The 20343-nt window shown below is 45.5% G+C and overlaps 1 protein-coding gene across 1 annotated transcript in view; it reads left to right on the top strand.

Moving 5' to 3' along the window:
• MND1 (meiotic nuclear divisions 1) overlaps window positions 1-14815 on the top strand; it is a 118985-nt gene extending 104170 nt beyond the window's left edge. The window contains exon 9 of the mRNA XM_070770112.1: window positions 7081-14815. Coding sequence (XP_070626213.1) covers window positions 7081-7139 — 59 coding nt within the window. The 3' untranslated portion in view covers window positions 7140-14815. The remainder of the gene's footprint in view (window positions 1-7080) is intronic.
• The last annotated feature ends 5528 nt before the right edge of the window (window positions 14816-20343 follow it).

The raw sequence follows: 20343 nt of genomic DNA, 5'->3' as shown, positions 1-20343 counted from the left end.
GCTCCTCTGTCGATGGGATTCTCCAGGCCAGAATACTGGAGTGGGTTGCCATGCCCTCCTTCAGAGGATCTTCCCTACTCAGGGATCGAACCCGTGTCTCTTAGGTCTCCTGCATTGGCAGGCTGGTTTTTTACCAATAGCACCATTTTGGAAGCCCTACACTTTCCAGAGCAGACTGGATTTCATATATCCTGATCCATCATCATACCTCATGGCAGGTGTTTTACTTGTTTTTTGGTTCAGAAAATATAGGCTCAGGGATTTCCCTGGCTATCCAGGGGGTGAGACTTCCCCTTCCAATGCAGAGGTACGGTTTCGATCCCTGGTCAAAGAGCTAAGATCCCACATGCCTCATGCCCAAAAAACAGAACATAAAAACAGAAGCAATATTGTAACAAACTCAATAAAGACTTTAAAAATGGTCCGCATAAAAAAAAAATCTTTAAAAAAATAGAAAGGAACATTGGCTGGACTATTAAAATTTTAATGGAGGAGAAAGCACCCAAACAAGAGCAAGGTTGCCGTAGAGACCTGCTTGATGCACACGGGTGCTCGTGGCCCCTCCCAGCGTTATCCCACAAACATGGACCCTCGGTGAATATTTGTTGACTGAGTAAATGAATGAGAGGTGGTAGGTCTTAGGTAACATTCTAGCCCTGGGTAAGCACAACAGTCCAAAATCAGAAGTAAGGGCAGGTATGGCAAGTTAGAGTGCAGGTAGCTTGTGACCTAAGGTGAGGATGTGGTTCAAATGGGGAAGCGGAAGTTCTGAATGAGTTTGAATTTGACTTGTACCCTTTAGGTTGTGACCACCCCAAAAGATGTACAACTGGTTTGCAAAGAATGTATCCCGTCAGAATCCTAAATAAGAATTAAATAATTAAAGGGAGAGAAGAATTTATTAATTAGTTCTCTTTTCCCTGAACTTTCCATGCTTGTCGCCCTCTGTGGGCACAATCCTGATTGTTCAGTGTCCTCCAGGAGCCCTGGCCCTTCACACCAACACAACCACACCCAGAACAAGTATATTCTTCAAACCGAACTTTGTCTTAGATATGCCCTTCGAGTAAATATTCCAATTCCTCAGAACTGGAAAAGCATCAGATCACATTCCCTACACACACATAAGCCATGGTCACCGCGTGCTTCAAAGTCAATACGTGCTTGAAATTACTTGGTTGAAATACTGTGCTCTGAGTCTGAACACCAGATAGACACATTTGTGTCTCAGAAGAGGGACTCTTAACCTCAGTGAATGTAACCAATGGGATGAATCTGCGCCAGTTCTGGGCAACGTTCTCCTCTCCCCACCATCAGGGTGGAAGTGAAGGAATCAGTGACTTGGTAACTGGGTTATAGTCCTGTTCTCAGCCACAGGAAGCCACTATAGATTCTGTAGGGGAAAGACATGATAAAAATGCGTCAGAGGTTTAAAAAAGATTTAGAAAGTTTGCTAGAGGAATGGCATTTGTTCTAGACCTATCGGAGGATGCTGGGAGGGGACGTCTGCGGCTGCCATCCCCACGCTTGCTGCCGTTTGGAGGACACAGGGGGCTCTGGTCAGTGTTCCTGAAGATACTGCCATGGGCTCTGAAACACATGCAGAAGACCAGTAAAATAAAAAAAAGGGTGATCAAGTATACTTGAGGCGAACAGAGAGGAGATGGTGAAGAGCTCTGACTCTATGGACGAGAGAGGTGCCAGCCCTCTTGAGAGAGACACCCCCAGGTGACGAGGACTGGCCCACCAGCACCGGTCATTCTGTGTGGTTACAAAAGCCACTGTCCATCCACCTGGCTCCACCACTCTGCTGCTCCTTGAGGGCAGGGGTGCTTGTGACAGATTTTAGGGTGTAGCTTTGTACACTACTAGGCATAGGGTGATCTCTGCTATATTTATTTTCGAAATTACAGATTTTCATCGTTTCGTCTTGAAAGGTGAATAGATGGGACCTCCCTGGCAGTCCAGTGGTTGAGAATCCACTCTTCCATGGGAGGGGTCACGGGTTCAATTCCTGGTTGGGGAACTAAGATCCCACACGCTGCATGGTGCAGCCAAAAAAAGAAAGAGAGGGCTAAGTTACTCTGTGTGAAAAGAGCACAATAGAGAAAAACAGAGAACTGGAAAATTCAGTGAGACCAGAAATGCAAACTTGGGGTGAGTAGGGGAAGGGAGGGAGTAAAGAAGTGCTGAAGTGTGACCAGGCTTCAGGGAGGACAGCCTCGAAGGCTCTGCTAAGAAGGTGGACATGATCGCACAGGCAGGAGGAGCCCATTCAAAGTCTTAAAGCAGGGAAATGATCAAGTCTGTGCCTTAGAGGGATCCCTGGTGGCAACATTAAGGTGGGCATTTCAGGGAACACGCATCAGCCCTTGTGTGAGGGGGCAATAGAGGGCCAGACATTAATGGGAAAAGTCGGAGCAGCACTACAACCAGTATTAAGAGAATAGAAAGAGTTGAAAATGACATCAAGTTTCTAGTTTAGTTTGACAGTGAGCCAAAAACCAAGAGACGTAATCGAAGAAGAGAAGCAGCCGGGAAGGAGAGATTACTCACTCGATTCTGAATACTTGGAGTCTGAGGAGCCTACACATTTCCAGGGACAGCCATGGGTTTGTGGTCAGTAGTATGATGCTCAGAAGAGAAGCTGGGCCCAGAGACACAGTCGGGGGTGGGAGTCAGAAGCATGTGCCCCGATGGGGAGCCCAGAACCTTTACTTGGAGGGAGAGAAACAGTGAGCCTGGGAAATGGAGATTCCCTGCCCCGTTTGTAAAGCTCACTGCCTTGCTCCCTGTGATACAGATACCTAAACAGCAGGACAAGTGAGTGGAAATGACACCAGAATCTTCCCCAGAGTTCTTTACCTCCTGCACTGTGACAGATGAGCCACCCGTCCAGGTTCCGGGAAGTTTCTCTGGGAGCTGAGTGCTGTGTGGACTCAGTGAAGCAGGCTCTTGTGTGGAATCTGCTCACCCCTGTGCAACACGCACAGCCCCGAAACACCTCCGCTCCAAGCCCCGCGCCAGGAGCCCGAGCAGCGAGTCAGCAGGGCTCTCATCACTAACTGTCTCGAAACGTCTGAAACGTCGTGATGACAAGCCGTCCCAGCGGTTTCCAGGGGCGACCGAAGGAAGAGACCCCCGGCGGGATGCAGGACGTCAGGCTTGAAGGCGCAGCACAGGCCTGGGGCACGACAGTGACAAAGTCTGAGGGAACGCAGACTGCGGCAGTCACTGCTGAGTGACTTCTCAGTGAGGAAGAGGAGTAAAAGGAGGCGTTGAAGAACGGGACTTCCCAGCGGTCCAGTGGCGAAGAATCTGCCTTGCAATGCAAAGGACGCGAGTTTGATCCCTGTTGGGGAACTAAAATCCCACATGCCTCAGAGCAACTACTGCGTCCTTGAGCCGCAACAAAAGATCCTACAGGACGCAACCAAGACCCCGCGTGCCGCAACTAAGACCAACATGGCCGAGTAAATAAATAAAATTTTAAATGTTAAAAAAAAAAAAAGTTGAAGAATAGACGGGAAAACGGGTGCCTGCCAGACGTCGGGGATGGTGAGTGAGTGAAGCAGGTGAAGAGAGTCGGTAATTAGAAACTCCTGTCGTAAGATGAGTAAGTCTTGGGAATGTAACGTACAGCACTAGTGAGCAATATATTACACGTTTGAAAGTGGCTAAGAGTGGGTCTTAAAGGTCTCATCACGCACGAAAAATGTGTGACGATGTGAGGCGGTGAGTGTTAGCTAAACTTACAGTGGCTAAACTTATTTCACGATGTACACACATATGAAGTCACTGTATAGTGTGCCTAAAACTGATACTGTGACGTGCTTAGTCGCTCAGTCATGTCCGCTCCTCGGTACACTATGGACTATAGCCTGGCAGACAGGAGACCATGAGATTCTCCAGGCAAAAATACTGGAGTGGGTAGCCATTTCCTTCTCCAGGGCATCCTCCCAACCTGGGAACTGAACCCTGGTCTTCTGCAGTGCAGACAGATTCTTTACCATCTGAGCCACCAGGGAAGCCCAAAACTAATACCTATGTGCACGCCAAGTCGCTCAGTCGTGTCCAACTCTTTGAGACCCTGTGGGCTGTAGCCCGCCAGGCTCCTCTGTCCATGGGATTCTCCAGGCAAGAATACTGGAGAGGGTTGCCATGCCCTCCTCTAGGGGATCTTCCCCACCCAGGGATCGAACATGAGTCTCTTATGTCTAACCTGCTTTAGTTCATGTCAATTGTATCTCAATAAATGGAGGGAGTTAGGGGGAAGAAGTGGAAGACTAAAAACTGGAGGGAGAAATAGCTGTTGAGGAAACAAACTCAACAGTCATCCCAGGAATATTATTACTTGATTAAAATAAGCCTTGACAGATAAGCACATTGAAGAGATCAGCAGAAATGTCTTGCTGGGGATGCAGTCAGGGGAGGTGTTCTCCAGGATGTGGAACTTGAACTAGCCCTTTAGGCGCACGCAGAGAGAGAAGGGAAGAGATGTGGTCTCACACAGAATGGTGTGAACAAAAGAGACAAGCTTGTGAACAAACTGAAGTGATAATTGAAATGAAAGTGGCTATTTCAGCAACCTGAGATCTAACCAGTCCATCCTAAAGGAGATCAGTCCTGGGTGTTCATTGGAAGGACTGATGTTGAAGCTGAAACTCCGATACTTCGGCCACCTGATGCGAAGAGCTGACTCATTGGAAAAGACCCTGATGCTGGGAAAGATTCAGGGCAGGAGAAGGGGACGACAGAAGATGAGATGGTTGGATGGCATCACCCACTCAATGGACATGAGTTTGAGCAAGCCCTGGGAGATGGTGAAGGACAAGGAAGCCTGGCGTGCTGCAGTCCATGGGGTCACAAAGAGTCAGAGACGACTGAGCGACTGAAAAAACAACCAATTATTTTTAAATTTTATTTATTTATTTTTGACTGCGCTGGGTCCCTGTTGCTGTGAGGGCTTTCTCTAGTTGCAGCCGGCTGGGCCTCCTCTCTGGTTGTGGTGCGCAGGCTTCTCCTTGTGGGGGCTTCTCTTGCTGCAGAGCATAGGCTCCAGGGCATGCGGGCTTCCACAGTCGGCGTACGAGCTCAGCTGACCCGTGGCATGGGAGATCCTAGTTTCCAGACCAGGGGTTGAACCTGTGTCCTCTGCATTGTTGGGCAGATTCCTAACCAGTGGACCACCAGGGAAGGTCCCCTGACCGTTTTTTAAAATGGGAAAATACAGATTTGTGGGGGGAGTTGGAAGTTTCATTTTATCACCATCTTAGGTGAAGGCGACTCCACTTTTTGGGTTGCTTGGAATCACTCTTGGCTTCACTTTTAAAAGTCACATCCCACAAACTCTTCTTTTAAAATCTGGCATCTGACTAGCTCTGAGTCCCTCCTGCTCACACCTGCTCCAAGTCAGTAAAACCTCTAAGCTAGATGGCCAGCTCAACTGGGACCTCACACGGGCTGTCTGACCCTTGCCCTCAGACAGTCTACTGTCAACATTGTGCCAGGAGGACCCCCAAAATGCCCATCAGATCAGGCCACTCTGCTCTCTTTGCAAAGCAAAAGCCCTGCCAGTGGCCCAGGAGGCCAGGCTCACTCCGCCGGACTCTTCAGCCTCTGAGCTCATCTTCCAAACTTTCTCTCTCTTACCACTCTGGCCTCCCACAGGCCCCTGCCCCGGCCCTGGCCCATACTCTGCCCAAAATGCTCTTCCCCCAGATAGTTGCCAAGTTAACTCTGTTCAAATGTCATGTTTTAAAGGCCTGCGTGCCACTGCACCACCAACAATCATCTCCTCCTCCAAGTTACACAGGAGAATTTCCTCCAGCCCTTGTTACAGATGCTTCTTAAATATTCTCATCTCACAACCAGCTAGGGCAGACCTCCTTCCTTCCAACATGCTATGGTGGGACCCAGGCCAACGAGTCCAAGGGCTTACAGTCAGGGGCTTTTATAGCAAAATGCTGACCATGACATACGTTGTAACAGGGTGGGTATGCGTGTGTGCTAAGTCACTTCAGTGGTGTCTGACCCTTTGGGACTCCATGGACTGTAGCCAGCCAGTCTCTTCCGTCCGTGGGATTCTTAAGGCAAGAATTCTGGAGTGGGTTGCCATGCCCTCCTCCAGGGGATCTTCCCCAGTCAAGGATCGAACCCAAGTCTTTTATGTCTCCTGCATCAGCAGGCGGATTCTTTACTGCTGAGCCACCAGGGAAGCCCCGTATCAAGATGCAAAGAAATAAACATAGGGGAACATTCCTCACGAGAGACTTCTAATATATAGACTTGTCTTGACCTAAGAAGAATCCACTTACGTTGCTACAGACTTTAAATCTAGTTTTATAAACATGATTCACAACTTGATTCTCAGGAAATGTAAACACCTATTATACTTAAACAGACTTGAATCATTCTTTTCTATTATAATCTTATATATTGCCTCTCCCAAACATAATTACACCTTTAAAAATTGTATAATAAGCTTCAAATTCCTTTATTTTGAGAATATACACTTCCTCCTTCAAACATTATTGTTTTCATTTCCTAAAGGTTTCAAATTAGCAAGATCAAACAAATCAGCCTAGAAATGGACAGTAAAAGCATTAATCTCAGAGAAGAAAGAAACAATAAGGAAAGGATTCACTGGACTTGAGATCTATGGGGCAGCTTCAGGCTGCAACACCAGCTTGACTCCTCCACCTTACTGTTAAAGAACTAGAGCCCTCGAGAGTGTGAGTAGGAATCACTCAGCTCGCTGACCACAAGCTGGTTCTGGAAGCCAGGCCTCCCCAAGGCTGGCAGATAATGTCGTTATTATACCAGACCAACCTGAAAATCAACTGGGGTAATTATGCAGCTAGCCAGATTTCATTAGTTAGCACTAGCTGTTACACTCGGGGAAAACCAAGTCATGCACCACGATACCACCACTCTTACACATACAGTGAGATTTGAGAATGTGCCACAGCTGTAAAGTGTGAGTAACTGATCTGGCAAGTCACCCACTGGTGGCGTTAACTCGTTTGTCATAAGTATTAACTCCCTGTACCTATGTGTGTATTTATGACTATTTCTTAGGATCTAATGAGGAAGACCTGGATCAAAGAAGAGTGGGATGGGCTAGTCTTCAGGAGTGAAGACACAATGGAGACCTTGTCAGGTGAAATTATGGAGTGGAATGGTATCACCATGGTAACCAAGTTGGGACTTTGAACTTCTGAGGAGATCAGCCTGCCTGCTTATCCCCGGGGTGTTCCCAATGCCAAGTTCCTAGTGACACTTACTCTCTTCTCCCAGTTCCCACCCTTCAGTCCTCAAGAGTTACAAAAATAAAGAGACGTTTTGGAGATATTTGTTCCATAATCTACAGTTATTATGAACAAGAAATAAATTGATGGTAGCTCAGGGCATTCATACAGGACAGCACAGGACTGAAAATAGATGTTTATTCCTCACGTTACCATCTGGGCTAGGAGTTAATTTCCAGAGTAATTTCAGAGATTCTGCAACTGTTTATATACCATTTGAAATCCTAGACCTCTACTCCCAGGAGACCATCACAGTCAGACTGTTTATGTCTCTCACCAGCTGAACGAGAGTGACTTTATTATCTTAAATGTGAACCCCCCTCCATCTTGCCCTCCTTCCTGTCAACCACCCTTCACCAAGAGATTGGAAGTGACATTAACAATCAGGGCACCTGGGAGCTTTCAGGATAAAGTCTATTTTCACTGAGATATAGAGATTTCACGGGCTTGTTCTATGTTTTCAGAAAAAAAAAAAAAAAAACATATTCTGAGACTCAAATATGTTTAGCAAACTTACTTGTGCTCACTTCAAACTAAAGAAGGAAGCATGGCATATTTCTCTTTTACAACTCACTGTCCCAGGGTCTTAGGTATTTGGAATGCAGACTCTGCCCCGTTGGCAAGAATTCGGAATCAATTTACAGTGTGTGATATGATAACACATGTTCTGGATCAGTGGCAGGGGAATGTTTGGAGCAGTAATTCTGTCTGTCTCCCCATTACCAGAAAGGCTTGCTAAACTCACAGCTGGAGAAGTGTCTAAAGAGAACTAGGCTCTGTGTGTGCGCGTGTTTATAAAGGCAACACAAAACCCAGCCTCCAGGATAAATGCTAAATTAAGGCCATCAAAAATGAAATGGTATTTTCATCACAAGGATAAACTGGTATCAAGTCAAGATGACTACCTTTCTCAGCTAGAAGTCCTGCTCTATCTCTTCAGACAACTGGTAACACGTGATGGTTCACAGCAGCAGGGAGAGAAAACAGCCTTAGACCTGTGTTTACAAGAAGGAAATCAAAAGAAAGTGTTCATTTTTATAAGACACAGAAGGTGGGTGCGTTGCGGGGAGGTACAGAAGAGTCAAACAATGGGAACTGAAACTTGATCTCTCTGAAGCGTGAAGCAGAAGCGGGGACCTGGCTGGTGAGCCAAACGGTAAGGAGACATGTAAGTGCAAGTACGCAGCGAGCAGAATGTCCCGGCCTCATGGAGCCACGTGATACGCTTAGACAAGAAAGATCAAACGTTGTTCTTTCCAATGAGGTGAGTTATTTACTCATTGTGGTCAGCAGGAAGGACAATCTGTATAACGTGTCCCTACTTTCATATTTCTCTGTTTCTGTCATCTGTAGCATTCTGTACCTGTTTCTTTACACTTTACCCTACGTACTCCTCTCCAGATTGCCCTGAATGCACGAATGATGAATGGAGCGGTCGTGCAATTAAAATACTCAGAATACAAACCTCATGGAGCCAATCATGGCTGATTTGGTGTTTTAGACTGTTTCTCTAATTCAGTTAATTCATTTAAATAGACTGGCTTAAAGATCACGAGAAATCTCTTGAAAATGAGTCAAAGATACAAGCATACAGTTTTGCCACTACTTGTTCAAAACTAGAACTGAAAGAATTTATAAAGCCACCTATCCATGTAGGGTTAGAATTAAGAACACACCAGCTAACTTTGCAGCCTTTTTCATAGAGTGACTCCCTAGTCTCCAGAGGAGCCTTTTCCAGTTGGCACAGGGCTTCATCTATATTGTTTTATCTAATCCTCTCGACCTGCGTCTTACCTTTTAAAGTTACCACCTGGGCTTCTTTTTCAGAGGTGATCTGAAGTGTTAGGTCTTAATAATTGAGCAACATCTTCCCAGAGCCCTGTCTTCATTACGTCAACTTCCTTTGACAGCCAGAAAGGCTGTCTTAGCCATTTCCTGTTCAGAGTCCTGCCTGCTCTAAGCCACTGACCTGCACACTGGCTTCCGGCCTCAGGGCTGCCTTTTGTTAGTCACTCACTGGAGGGGCAGAGAGAGGACTGGCCACTGAGCCTATGCCCACTGAGGTGATCAACCGCACTCCTCACCACCTCCTCTTCTGCAGTCTTCCGATTGTTTATGACTATGACCTCCTGGGCTTCCTTGATGGCTCAGTTGGTAAAGAATCTGCCTGTAGTGCAAGACACCCCGGTTCAAGTCCTGGGTCGGGAAGATCCACTGGAGAAGGGATAGGCTACCCACTCCTTATTCTTGGACTTCTCTTGTGGCTCAGCCGGTAAAGAATCCACCTGCAATATGGGAGACCTGGGTTTGATCCCTGGGTTGGGAAGATTCCCTGGAGATGTGAAAGGCTATCCACTCCAGTATTCTGGCCTGGAGAATTCCATGGACTGTATAATCCATGGGGTCGCAGAGAGTCGGACACGACTGGGAGAATTTCACTTCACATCACGACCTCCTGAGTTTTCAGGTCTTGGTTTCTGTTTGTTTTTTAAACATTTTTTATTTATTTGGCCATGCTGGGTCTCAGCTGAGGCATATGAACTCTTAGTTGCAGCGTGTGGGATCTAGTTCCCTGACCAGGGATAGAGCCCGGGCCCCTGCATTGGGAACATGGAGTCTTACCCACTGGGCCACCAGAGAAGTCCCGTGGTTTGTGTTTAAATCCACATGCCTCGTCGTTGTTGATCCTGGCACTCACAGCCTTCCAAGTGGAGTTGCATGTCCCTTCCCCTTTCACAAGCCCCAGGTTCTGCCCAAATGAAACACCATTCTCTACCCTCTCCCGGCTTTGTTGCCACAAGTCCCTTTTGCTCCAACTACACGGTGCACTTTTTTTCTCTGTAAAAATCTTTTACATATTGTCATTGTTCTGAGTAGCTTTTCACAGAATCTATCATAGTTATCTTTGCCATTTCCGAGTTAGTGGATTTATTTTGGGTATTTCCAATTTGGAGCTATTTACAAGGAACATGGCCATAAATATCTTTCATTTAAAATTATTTCCTCAAAACAAACTTCCAAGAATATTACTATGTCAAATGGTAAGGTCATTTTCACAGCTCTTGTTCTGTATTCAGGTTACCCTCAAGAAGTATCCGTTTGTCCTACCATTGGCACTGTTCAGAGTGGGCTTCTTTGAATTCCTCCCAACACTGGGTTTTCTAATAATTTGCTTTGTTGTTGTCATTGATTTAACCATCATGAAATGCCACTGGGAACTTATTTCAATTCTAAGTGAGGCTGACCTGTCAATAAAAAAATGTCAAGACTGAAATGTAGAGCAAAATAATAATCTAACGTAGAGCAAAAGTAACTTCCAAGTGGAGTGGGAGTGGGTCACGTTTTCAAATTTATCAGGCCGACTCAGAAGAATTTACCTACACGCTGGCAGGGAGAAACTCTTGATGGCTGTTTAGCCAAAATTGCCATTACCACTCTGGTCTAGAGTCTTCTCTCCCCACCGGTGACTGCCAAAGTCTCTTAACAAATTCACCAACCTTCTACTCTCCAGGTCCTTTACCCACAGCTCTGGTTTATGGCTTAGTTGATAAAGAATCTGCCTGCAATGCAGGAGACCTAGGTTGGATTCCTGGGTTGGGAAGATCCCCTAGAGAAGGGAATGGCTACCCACTCCAGTATTCTTGCCTGGAGAATCCTATGGACAGAGAAGCCTGGCGGGCTACAGTCCATGGGGTCGCAAAGAGTCAGACATGACTTAGGCATGAACCCCCACCACCACCAGTTTAAAGAGCTCACAGAGGAAATAGTGTGGGGGAAGGGTCAGGGGCACAGCCTGTTTACCGAGCTTTCTCCTGCATCTTGCGCTTCTCACCGCTTTCTGAGAATCCAGATGCCTCGGAAGAGCTGCTGGCTGATGTTGGAGGCTCTCCCTCCAGCCCTTCAGCTGTAGGCGCCGCAGCCACTGTGCAAGGCTCACCCGCCGCTGTGCATGATTCTGCCCTTGGCCTCTCGCTGCGCTGGAAGAGCTGAACCCCAGTTCGGGATGCTCCTGCTTTCACTCCAAGCTGTTGTTGGCGGCAGGCTTACTCAAGGTTGTGTTCCCTGTCTTTTGTCTGCCTGCTGCTTGGTTTCTAGGGCTTGCTCTCCCGCGCTGCTGGCGGTCAGGGGATCCCTAGAATGGCCAGGTGCAGGTAACTGATTTTGTGCGCAGTAAAGACTCTCCCTGGTTGTGTGTCTGCAGTTTCTTTCCCTAGGGAGGGGTGTGGGAGCTCTGGGTTTAGCAGGATGTGGAGTCCTTGTGCACCCTGAGCGGGAACGGTTCGATAATCCAGATCAGATCTTAACGGAGACGTTCCTTTTCCAGTGGGTGGGTAGTTTTACTTTGCAGTTGAAGGAAAAATAAGGAAGTCCTATATTGGCTTGGGCACCTGGGAATTGAAACACAAGTCACAATAAAATAACTGAAGTGGGGCCCTTTCACAACCTGAGGGCACTCGGTTCGCACTGGCACTAACGGTGACTGGTAGAAGCATCTTCAAGGCCATCCCCTGAGCAACTCTCCTGCTGTGATCCTACCCACGCTTCCACCTGACCTCCTTCAAGCTCCCGTTTTTTCTTAATACAGGAAATAACAACCAACCAACATGTGCCAGGCGCTCTTCTACAGGCTTATATATAGGAGCTCAGTTTTCTGCTGCAACTTACGAGGTAGACGATTATCTCCATTTTACAGGTTAGAAACTGAGGTGCAGAGAAGCAAGGTAACTGGCCTGGACTCCCCAGCTAGGACCCTGGACTCTGCTGGCTGTGCTCTTAGCCAGTGGCCCAAGCCTGGAAGTCCAGGTCTGAAGCTGCAGAAAGAAGAGTCCCCCTTATCTCAGAACCATAACATCTGGCTCCCTGCTGCTGACCTGGCAGTTTTTTATTTGAATTTGATGTGCCAAACTTAACATGATTGTAATCTGAAAGCACGCAGATTCAGGAAGCTGTGAAGCTGCTTTACTCAGTGGATTTTGGAATAGTAAGAAATGATGAATAATAAAAAAAAAAAAAGCAGGCTTCCTGCTCTCAAGTCATCAAGTCTGGACAGAAAATCATTCAACATTCTTTACATAACATGTAAAGGACATTAGAGGTCATATTTTATGGCTTCACTTAAAGTCAAGAAAAAAAAGCTCAGCGATCTGAAGTGCCTTGTTCAAGGTCATGAATTGCAGTTAGATTGTTTAGATGGGTAAGTCAGCCAAGTGTTGCTGAAATGCTACTATTAGGATGCTATCTGGTTAAGGAACTCATGGCATTAGTTCGGGGAGTTCCTATAGCAACATAGGTTCATATGGCTTATTTCATATCCTATATCAAGATTACCTCACATAGATAGATCCATTTTCAACACTAAGCATGCCATTCTTTCTGGAACCATGACACATTCAACATCCAGAAATTGGTTGCACAGTACCAACATCCTCTCAAAGACAATTGTTCGTCTTCTTAGTGCCATTATGGCCTTTAATCAGTGTTTCCAATTCCCGTGTGCTTTGCATACATTTCTAATGATTACCATTCCTTCACTTTCCATTCACATGAGGATAAAGGTGGTTTTTCTCTGATGGTGAAAAATGTGGTTTCCAAATCAGCCTAGGTTTGCACCTTATTGCTTTGTGACCTTGGGCTAGTTGAGTTGAGTTGAGTTCAGTCACTCGGTTGTGTCCAAGTCCTTGAGACCCCATGGACTGCAGCACGCCAGGCCTCCCTGTCCATCACCAACTACCGGAGTTTGCTCAAACTCATGTCCATCGAGTCGGTGATGCCATCCAACCATCTCATCCTCTGTCGTCCCCTTCTCCTCCTGCCCCCAATCCCTCCCAGCATCAGGGTCTTTTCCAACGAGTCAGTTCTTTGTTAGTTCCCCCTCGCCTATCTGTGCCTCAATTTTTCCATCGGTAAAATAGGGACAACAATAGTACCTATACCCCACAGGGTTGATGGCAGGATTAAGTGACTTAGTACAAGCAACACTTTTAGGATAGGGCTTAGCATAAGCACCGTATGAAGGTCATCATTATTTCTAGAAGAGGAAGCTGAATTATAATGGAATCACTTCAGACTGTTAAATGGAGCTGAAAAAGTACTATTTCTGCTTCCCAGATGAAGGCTGGGCCTTGTTTTATTACAGCTTAAGTCAGACCTTAAAAAAATAGTTTTTCCAAGATCATCTTCTAAGAAATTGACTCAATTTACAGAATTGGAATTCTTTTTTTTTCTTTTTCAATTTTACAATATTGTATTGGTTTTGCCATACATCAACATGAATCCGCCATGGGTGTACACGTGTTCCCCATCCTGAACCCCCCTTCCCCCTCCCTCCCCATACCATCCCTCTGGGTCATCCCAGTGCACCAGCCCCAAGCATCCTGTATCCTGCATCGAACCTGGACTGGCGATTCATTTCATATATGATATTATACATGTCTCAATGCCATTCTCCCAAATTGTCCCACCCTCTCCCTCTCCCACAGAGTCCAAAAGATTGTTCTATACATCTGTGTCTCTTTTGCTGTCTCGCATACAGGGTTATCATTACCATCTTTCTAAATTCCATATATATGCGTTAGTATACTGTATTGGTGTTTTTCTTTCTGGCTTACTTCACTCTGTATAATAGGCTCAAGTTTCATCCACCTCATTAGAACTGATTCAAATGTATTCTTTTTAATGGCTGAGTAATACTCCATTGTGTATATGTACCACAGTTTTCTTATCCATTCATCTGCTGATGGACATCTAGGTTGCTTCCATGTCCTGGCTATTGTAAACAGCGTTGCGATGAAACTATAAGCAAGGTGAAAAGACAGCCTTCAGAATGGGAGAAAATAATAGCAAATGAAGCAACCGACAAAGAACTAGTCTCAAAAATATACAAGCAACTCCTGTAGCTCAATGCCAGAAAAATAAACGACCCAATCAAAAAATGGGCCAAAGAACTAAACAGACATTTCTCTTGAGCAAGGTGAGGGAGGAGAGTGAAAGAGTTGGCTTGAGGCTCAGCGTTCAGAAAATGAAGATCATGGCATCTGGTCCCATCACTTCATGGGAAGTGGGTGGGGAAACAGTGGAAACAGTGTCAGACTTTGTTTTTTGGGGCTCCGGGGTCGCTGCGGATGGTGGTTGCAGCCAGGAAATTAAAAGACACTTGCTCCCTGCAGGAGGAGTTTTGGCCAACCTAGATAGCGTGTTGAAGAGCACAGACATTGCTTTGCCAGCAAAGGTCCGTCTGGTCAAGGCTATGGTTTTTCCAGTAGTCATGTGTGGATGTGGGAGTTGGACTGTGAAGAGACCTGGGTGCTGAAGAGTTGATGCTTTTGAACTGTGGGGCTGGAGAAGACTCTTGAGAGTCCCTTGGACTGTGGGGAGATCCAGCCAGTCCATTCTAGAGGAGACCAGCCCTGGGTGTTCTTTGGAAGGAATGATGCTGAAGCTGAAGCTCCGGTACTTTGGCGACCTCATGCGAAGAGTTGACTCATTGGAAAGGACTCTGATGCTGGGAGGGATTGAGGGGAGGGGGAGAAGGGGGCGACGGGGGGGTGGGGTGGCTGGATGGCGTCGCTGACTCGATGGACGTGAGTCTGAGTGAATTCCGGTAGCTGGTGATGGACGGGGAGGCCTGGCGTGCTGCAATTCACGGGGTTGCAAAGAGTCGGACACGACTGAGCGACGGAACTGAACTGAGCCAATAACACCGAAAGAACATGGATTTATTAATGTACATGTCTTTGAATAAATAATACTGGGTTATCCTTAAAAAAAATAAAAATAAAAAATAAACAGACATTTCAAGAATGTCAAAGAAGACATACAGATGGCTAACAAACACATGAAAAGATGCTCAACATCACTTATTGTCAGAGAAATGAAAATCAAAACCACAATAAGGTACCATTTCACGCCAGTCAGAATGGCTGCTACCCAAAAGTCTACAAGCAATAAATGCTGGTGAGGGTGTGGAGAAAAGGGAACCCTCTTACACTGTTGGTGGGAATGCAAACTAGTACAGCCACTATGGAGAACAGTGTGGAGATTCCTTAAGAAACTGGAAATAGAACTGCCATACGACCCAGCAATGCCACTACTGAGAATTGGAATTCTTGCCAACCTTTTAAATGAAATCTCTATCTTTTCCAATAACAAATAAGAAAGGAAGAGAAAAATAAATTCTATTCCTTGTTCTACATTTTGAGTTCCCAAGTAGAACATTTTAATAGCATGTATAAATAAATAAGTTAACGCAGTCACTACTTTAGAGGTTTACACAAATAACCTTCTCAAATAGACTGTAAGCTAGTATGTACAAAGGTCAGTAAAGGGACAAGATCGGTAAGTCCAAAAGTGTTGTGGCTCCAAAGAAAAATGAGAGATTTTTACTGAATTTCATCTTGACCTTAATTTGTCACCTGGCAGGTGCATAGATGGGGTATGTTTTGTAGCTATACATGCAATAGTAACTCATTCTTAATGACTATAGCTGGGCCTTCATAGACTTTTCTAAACCTTCCTACAAGCATCCTAAAATAAGTAGAATTAAAACACGGGCGGGGGGCGGGGTGGTGGTGGAATGGAAGTTTCCAAGTGAGTTCTCCTTTATCTTTGGAGACTGTATGACACAGTAGAGCTGGAGTCCAACTTTAACTCCAGAGCAACAGTTCACAGTCAGTTTCGGCTTGTAGCAAGTGAAATAAGGACAATAAGGCTAATCCCACCTCATTTTTGCAAGGTTTATGTAAGAGCTGCATATAAAGTGAGTGCCCAGTGACAGTTCTCGCTTCTCTTTTGTATTTTTCAAAGATTTACTTACTTTTTGGCCATGCTGGGTCTTTGCTGCTGCGTGTGGGTTTTCCCCAGCTGCAGTGAGTGGGGGCCACCCTCTCGTTTCAATGCACAGGCTTCTCACTGTGGTGGCTTCTCTTGCTGGGGAGTGTGGACTCGAGGCTCACGGGCTTCCGTAGTTGCAGCGTGTGAGTTCTGTAGTTGTCACTCACAGGCTCAGCTGCCTGGCGGCATGTGGGATCTTCCTAGACCAGCGATTGAACCCGCGTCCCTTGCCTTGCAAGGTTGATTCTTAACCACTGGACCCTCAGGGAAGCCCCTCCTCTCTCTTTAGACGTAAGAAATAATATTTTGTGCTGGAGAGGGTGTGCAAAAAGAGAACCCTCCTACATTGGTGGCCACTGTGGAAAACAGTATGGAGGTTCCTCAGAAAACTAAAGATAGAGTTGATATATGATCCAGCCACCCCACTCCTGGGCATAGATGCAGACAAAACTATAATAATAAAAGATACACGTACCCCTATATTCATAGCAGAACTATTCACAATAGCCAAGACATGGAGACAAACTAAATGTCCACCGACAAATGAATGGATAAAGATGTGGTACATACATACAATGGAATAATACATGGCAATGAAAAAGAATGAAATAATGCCGTTTGCAGCAACATGGATAGACCTAGAGATTATCAGACAGAGGAAGACAAATACATTATGTTATCACTTATATGTGGGATCTAAAGTGAAAGTGTTAGTTGCTCAGTCGAGTCAGACTCTCGGTGGACACATGGACTGTAGCCCGCCAGGCTCCTCTGTCCATGAATTCTCCAGGCAAGAGTACTGGAGTGGGTAGCCACTCCCTTCTCCGGGGGATCTTCCCGACCCAGGGGTGCAACCTGGGTCTCCTGCATTGTGGGTGGATTCTTTATCATCTGAGCCACGTGACGCAAATGAACTCAAGTACGAAACAGAGACAGACTTACAGACACATGGAACAGACTGGGTTTGCCAAAGGGCTGGTGAGGGAAGGATGGAGTGGGAGTTTGGGATTAGCAGAGGCAAACTGTTATATATAGGATGGATAAACAACAAAGTCCTACTATCCAGCATAGGAACTACATTCAATATCCTGTGATAAACCATCATGGGAAAGAATATGAAAAAGGGAGTTTATATATACACATATATGTATCTGAGTCACTTTGATGTACAGCAGAAATGAACACAACATTGTAAATCAACTATACTTCAATAAAAAAAAGAATATTTTGATTAGAAAAAGCTGCCTCTTCCCGGAGGATGGAAGCACGCAGTGTCCTGGGTCTGTGTTTCGGGCTGTCAGTGCCCCTGCGGAATCAGAAGGCAGCTCCTCTCACTGCAGGAACCCTGGAGCCAGGGCCTGGCTTGGTGCGTTTGAGCTGGAGTCCAGTCCCCGGGCTCCACAGACATGAGCATGCACAGCAGCAGCCCTGTGTCTGTGATGAGGAGGAGCCAGACGTGTGCTTGTAAGGACAGAGGGATTTCTGAGAAGAGAACACAGCAAGTACAAAGGCCCTGGGATGGGGATCAAGCCTGGTGAGCTTGGGGGACACACAGTCCCCGGGCTGAAGAGCAGTTATCAAGGGGAAGCCTGTGGAAGATGAGGCCAGAAAGGCAGGCAAGACCAGACTGATCAGTTCCTTGCAGGATGAGGACAGGAGTTTAGATTTTATCCTAATTATATGGGAAACCACCAAAGGGTTTTATAGATGATATGAAATCTACATTACAAAGATCATTTTGGCCACAGTCCAGCCAAGATATGTGATGACCATGGAAGCAGAGGGACCAGTAGAAGGTAACCTCGGGTGTCTCCATGAGCGATGGGGTGCTGACGTCCCAAGATTCAGAGGTCGGGCTAGTGGCTGAGGAATAAAGGAGAGGGGAGTGCCTCAGGACTTGCTCAGAGAGTTAGAGGCTATAAAGGAAAGTGGAATTAAATAGACTCCTTGCATACCGTCCATGAGGTTGCAAAGAGTCCGACACAACTGAGCAACTTTCACTTTCACCTTGCATATTACAGCCATAAAGAGGAACGAATCTGGGTCATTTGTAGAGACATGGATGGACCTAGAGTCTGCATATGGAGTGAAGTAAATCAGAAAGACAAAAACAAATATCGCATATTAACACACATATGAAATCGAGAAAAACGGTAGCAATGAACCTACTTGCAGGGCAGGAGTAGAGATGCATAGAGAATGGATATGTGGATGCAGTGGGAGAAGGGCATGTGGAATGAATTGGGAGATTAGGATTGCATATACACGCTCCCATGTGTAAAACAGATAGCGGGTAAGAACCTGCTGTATAGCACAGGGAGCTCAGCTCAATGCTCACTGATGACCTAGAGGGGTGGGAAGACAGGGCCGGTGGAGTGGGAGAGAAGCCCAGGAGGGAGGGGATATACATATGCATATGGCTGATTCCCTTTGTTATACAGCAGAGACCAACACAACACTGTAAAGCAACTATATAATTAAAAAAAAAGACTAATTAAAAAAAATGACTCCTTGACTTTTGGTTTCAGCAACTGGGTAGATGGCTTCCCTGATGGCTCAGCGGGTAAAAAAATCTGCCTACAATGCAGGAGATACAGAAGACTCAGACTTGATCCCTGGGTCGGGAAGATCCCCTGGAGGAGGAAATGGCAACCTACTCCAGTACTCTTACCTGGGAAATCCTGCGGACAGAGGAGCCTGGCGGGCTACAGTCTATGGGGTCACAAATAGTCAGGCACACATGCACAGGTAGATGGCACTGCCATGGGCTGGAGGTTAAGAAGAGTAGGGATATAACAGGTTTGGATGGATGCAGTCAAGAGTTTGGACATGTTCAGTTTGAGACACTTATTAGCCATTCAAATGGATATGGCAAGAGGCAGTTGGATATGTAAGTGTGGAACCTTAGGTTTAGGCTAAAATTCTAAACTTGAGACTTTTAGCTTATAAATAATATTTAAAGGCACAGGGCTGGATCTAGAGAGAGAGAAAGAATACAGGACCAAGACCTGAGTCCTCTTAATTTCAAAGGTTGGGCTTAGGAGGTAATGGCTGCAAAGTAGATTGAAGAGGTGAGGACAACTTCCTGGACGGTATAGAGCTGTCTATCACGGGGGCTGGGTGTGTGGTTCCCACAGACTTACAGGGACGGCCCTGGGGGGACAGGCTCCTCTCTGGAGAATAAACTAGTTTACTAAGTAATAAACACTGTTCCTCTGCAGCTATCAATCAGTATTTATTTTTGTTGCTTTCATTTATTTTGCTAATTTAGTTGCTATAAAATGATATGATAGTTCTTTTAATTTGCACTTGTAAAACAAACCAAGTATTACTTTACTGTTTCCTCTTGTTTTATGAGCATCTGTTAATATCTTTGAGACTGGTTCTTGTAAATGATTATGGTTCACTTCCATTTTTGTATTGATTTTTTCTTTCCTTCACTTGGGATTGTTTTTGACTGGAAGTAACAGAAAACTTGACTACAATAAGAAGGGGTTATTTCTGCTTACAAACAAGATGTTGAAAGGTAGACAATCCAGCAATTCTAGAAATCCTCTAGGATCAACACTTCACCTTTCCAATGCACCATCCTCAGCAGGGGTTTGCTTCCTCAGGCTTATCTGAAGGCTGCCAAACCTCAGGGCACTGTATCTATATTCCAGCAGGAAGAAGAACACGGAGCAAAACTCTTGTACTAGCTGAGTCTGTTCCTCTTCATCAGGAAAACGATAACTTTTCTTGAAGCCATGCCAGTAGAAGTCTGCTTACATCACATTGACCAGAAATTGGCCAAATAGCCATGCCAAGTTGCAAAGGAGGCTGGGAAGGTGACTACTTTTTTTATTCATTTCTCATTCATTTAATCATAACTAAACATGTAGCAGGACCACACTCAAGGCATCCTGTGTAAATCACATTCTAGCTTCTCTTTAAAGTTTTTTACTTTAATTTTATTGGAAGCTATCTAATAAAATTTAATCAGTTAATTTTTATACTGTAAAAATGTACGTTTTTTATTGCATGGTTTTATGAGTTTTTAAAAAACACAGAAAAGATGAGTTTTTAACTGTGGCTACTGCTGCTCCTGCCAAATTGCCTGATGTTCCAACAGTGGCAAAGGACAGTTATTCAACAAAATGTGTAGTTGGAAAAAGGTGTGAATACTTAATTGATGCTTCCTGAGATGAGATAAGGGCTTCCTTTG

This window comes from Bos indicus, chromosome 17 (genome assembly GCF_029378745.1).
Source record: "Bos indicus isolate NIAB-ARS_2022 breed Sahiwal x Tharparkar chromosome 17, NIAB-ARS_B.indTharparkar_mat_pri_1.0, whole genome shotgun sequence".
NCBI classification, from domain to species: Eukaryota; Metazoa; Chordata; class Mammalia; order Artiodactyla; family Bovidae; genus Bos; species Bos indicus.
Note: the sequence above shows the minus strand (reverse complement) of the source record. Positions and strands in the feature narration are given on the sequence as shown.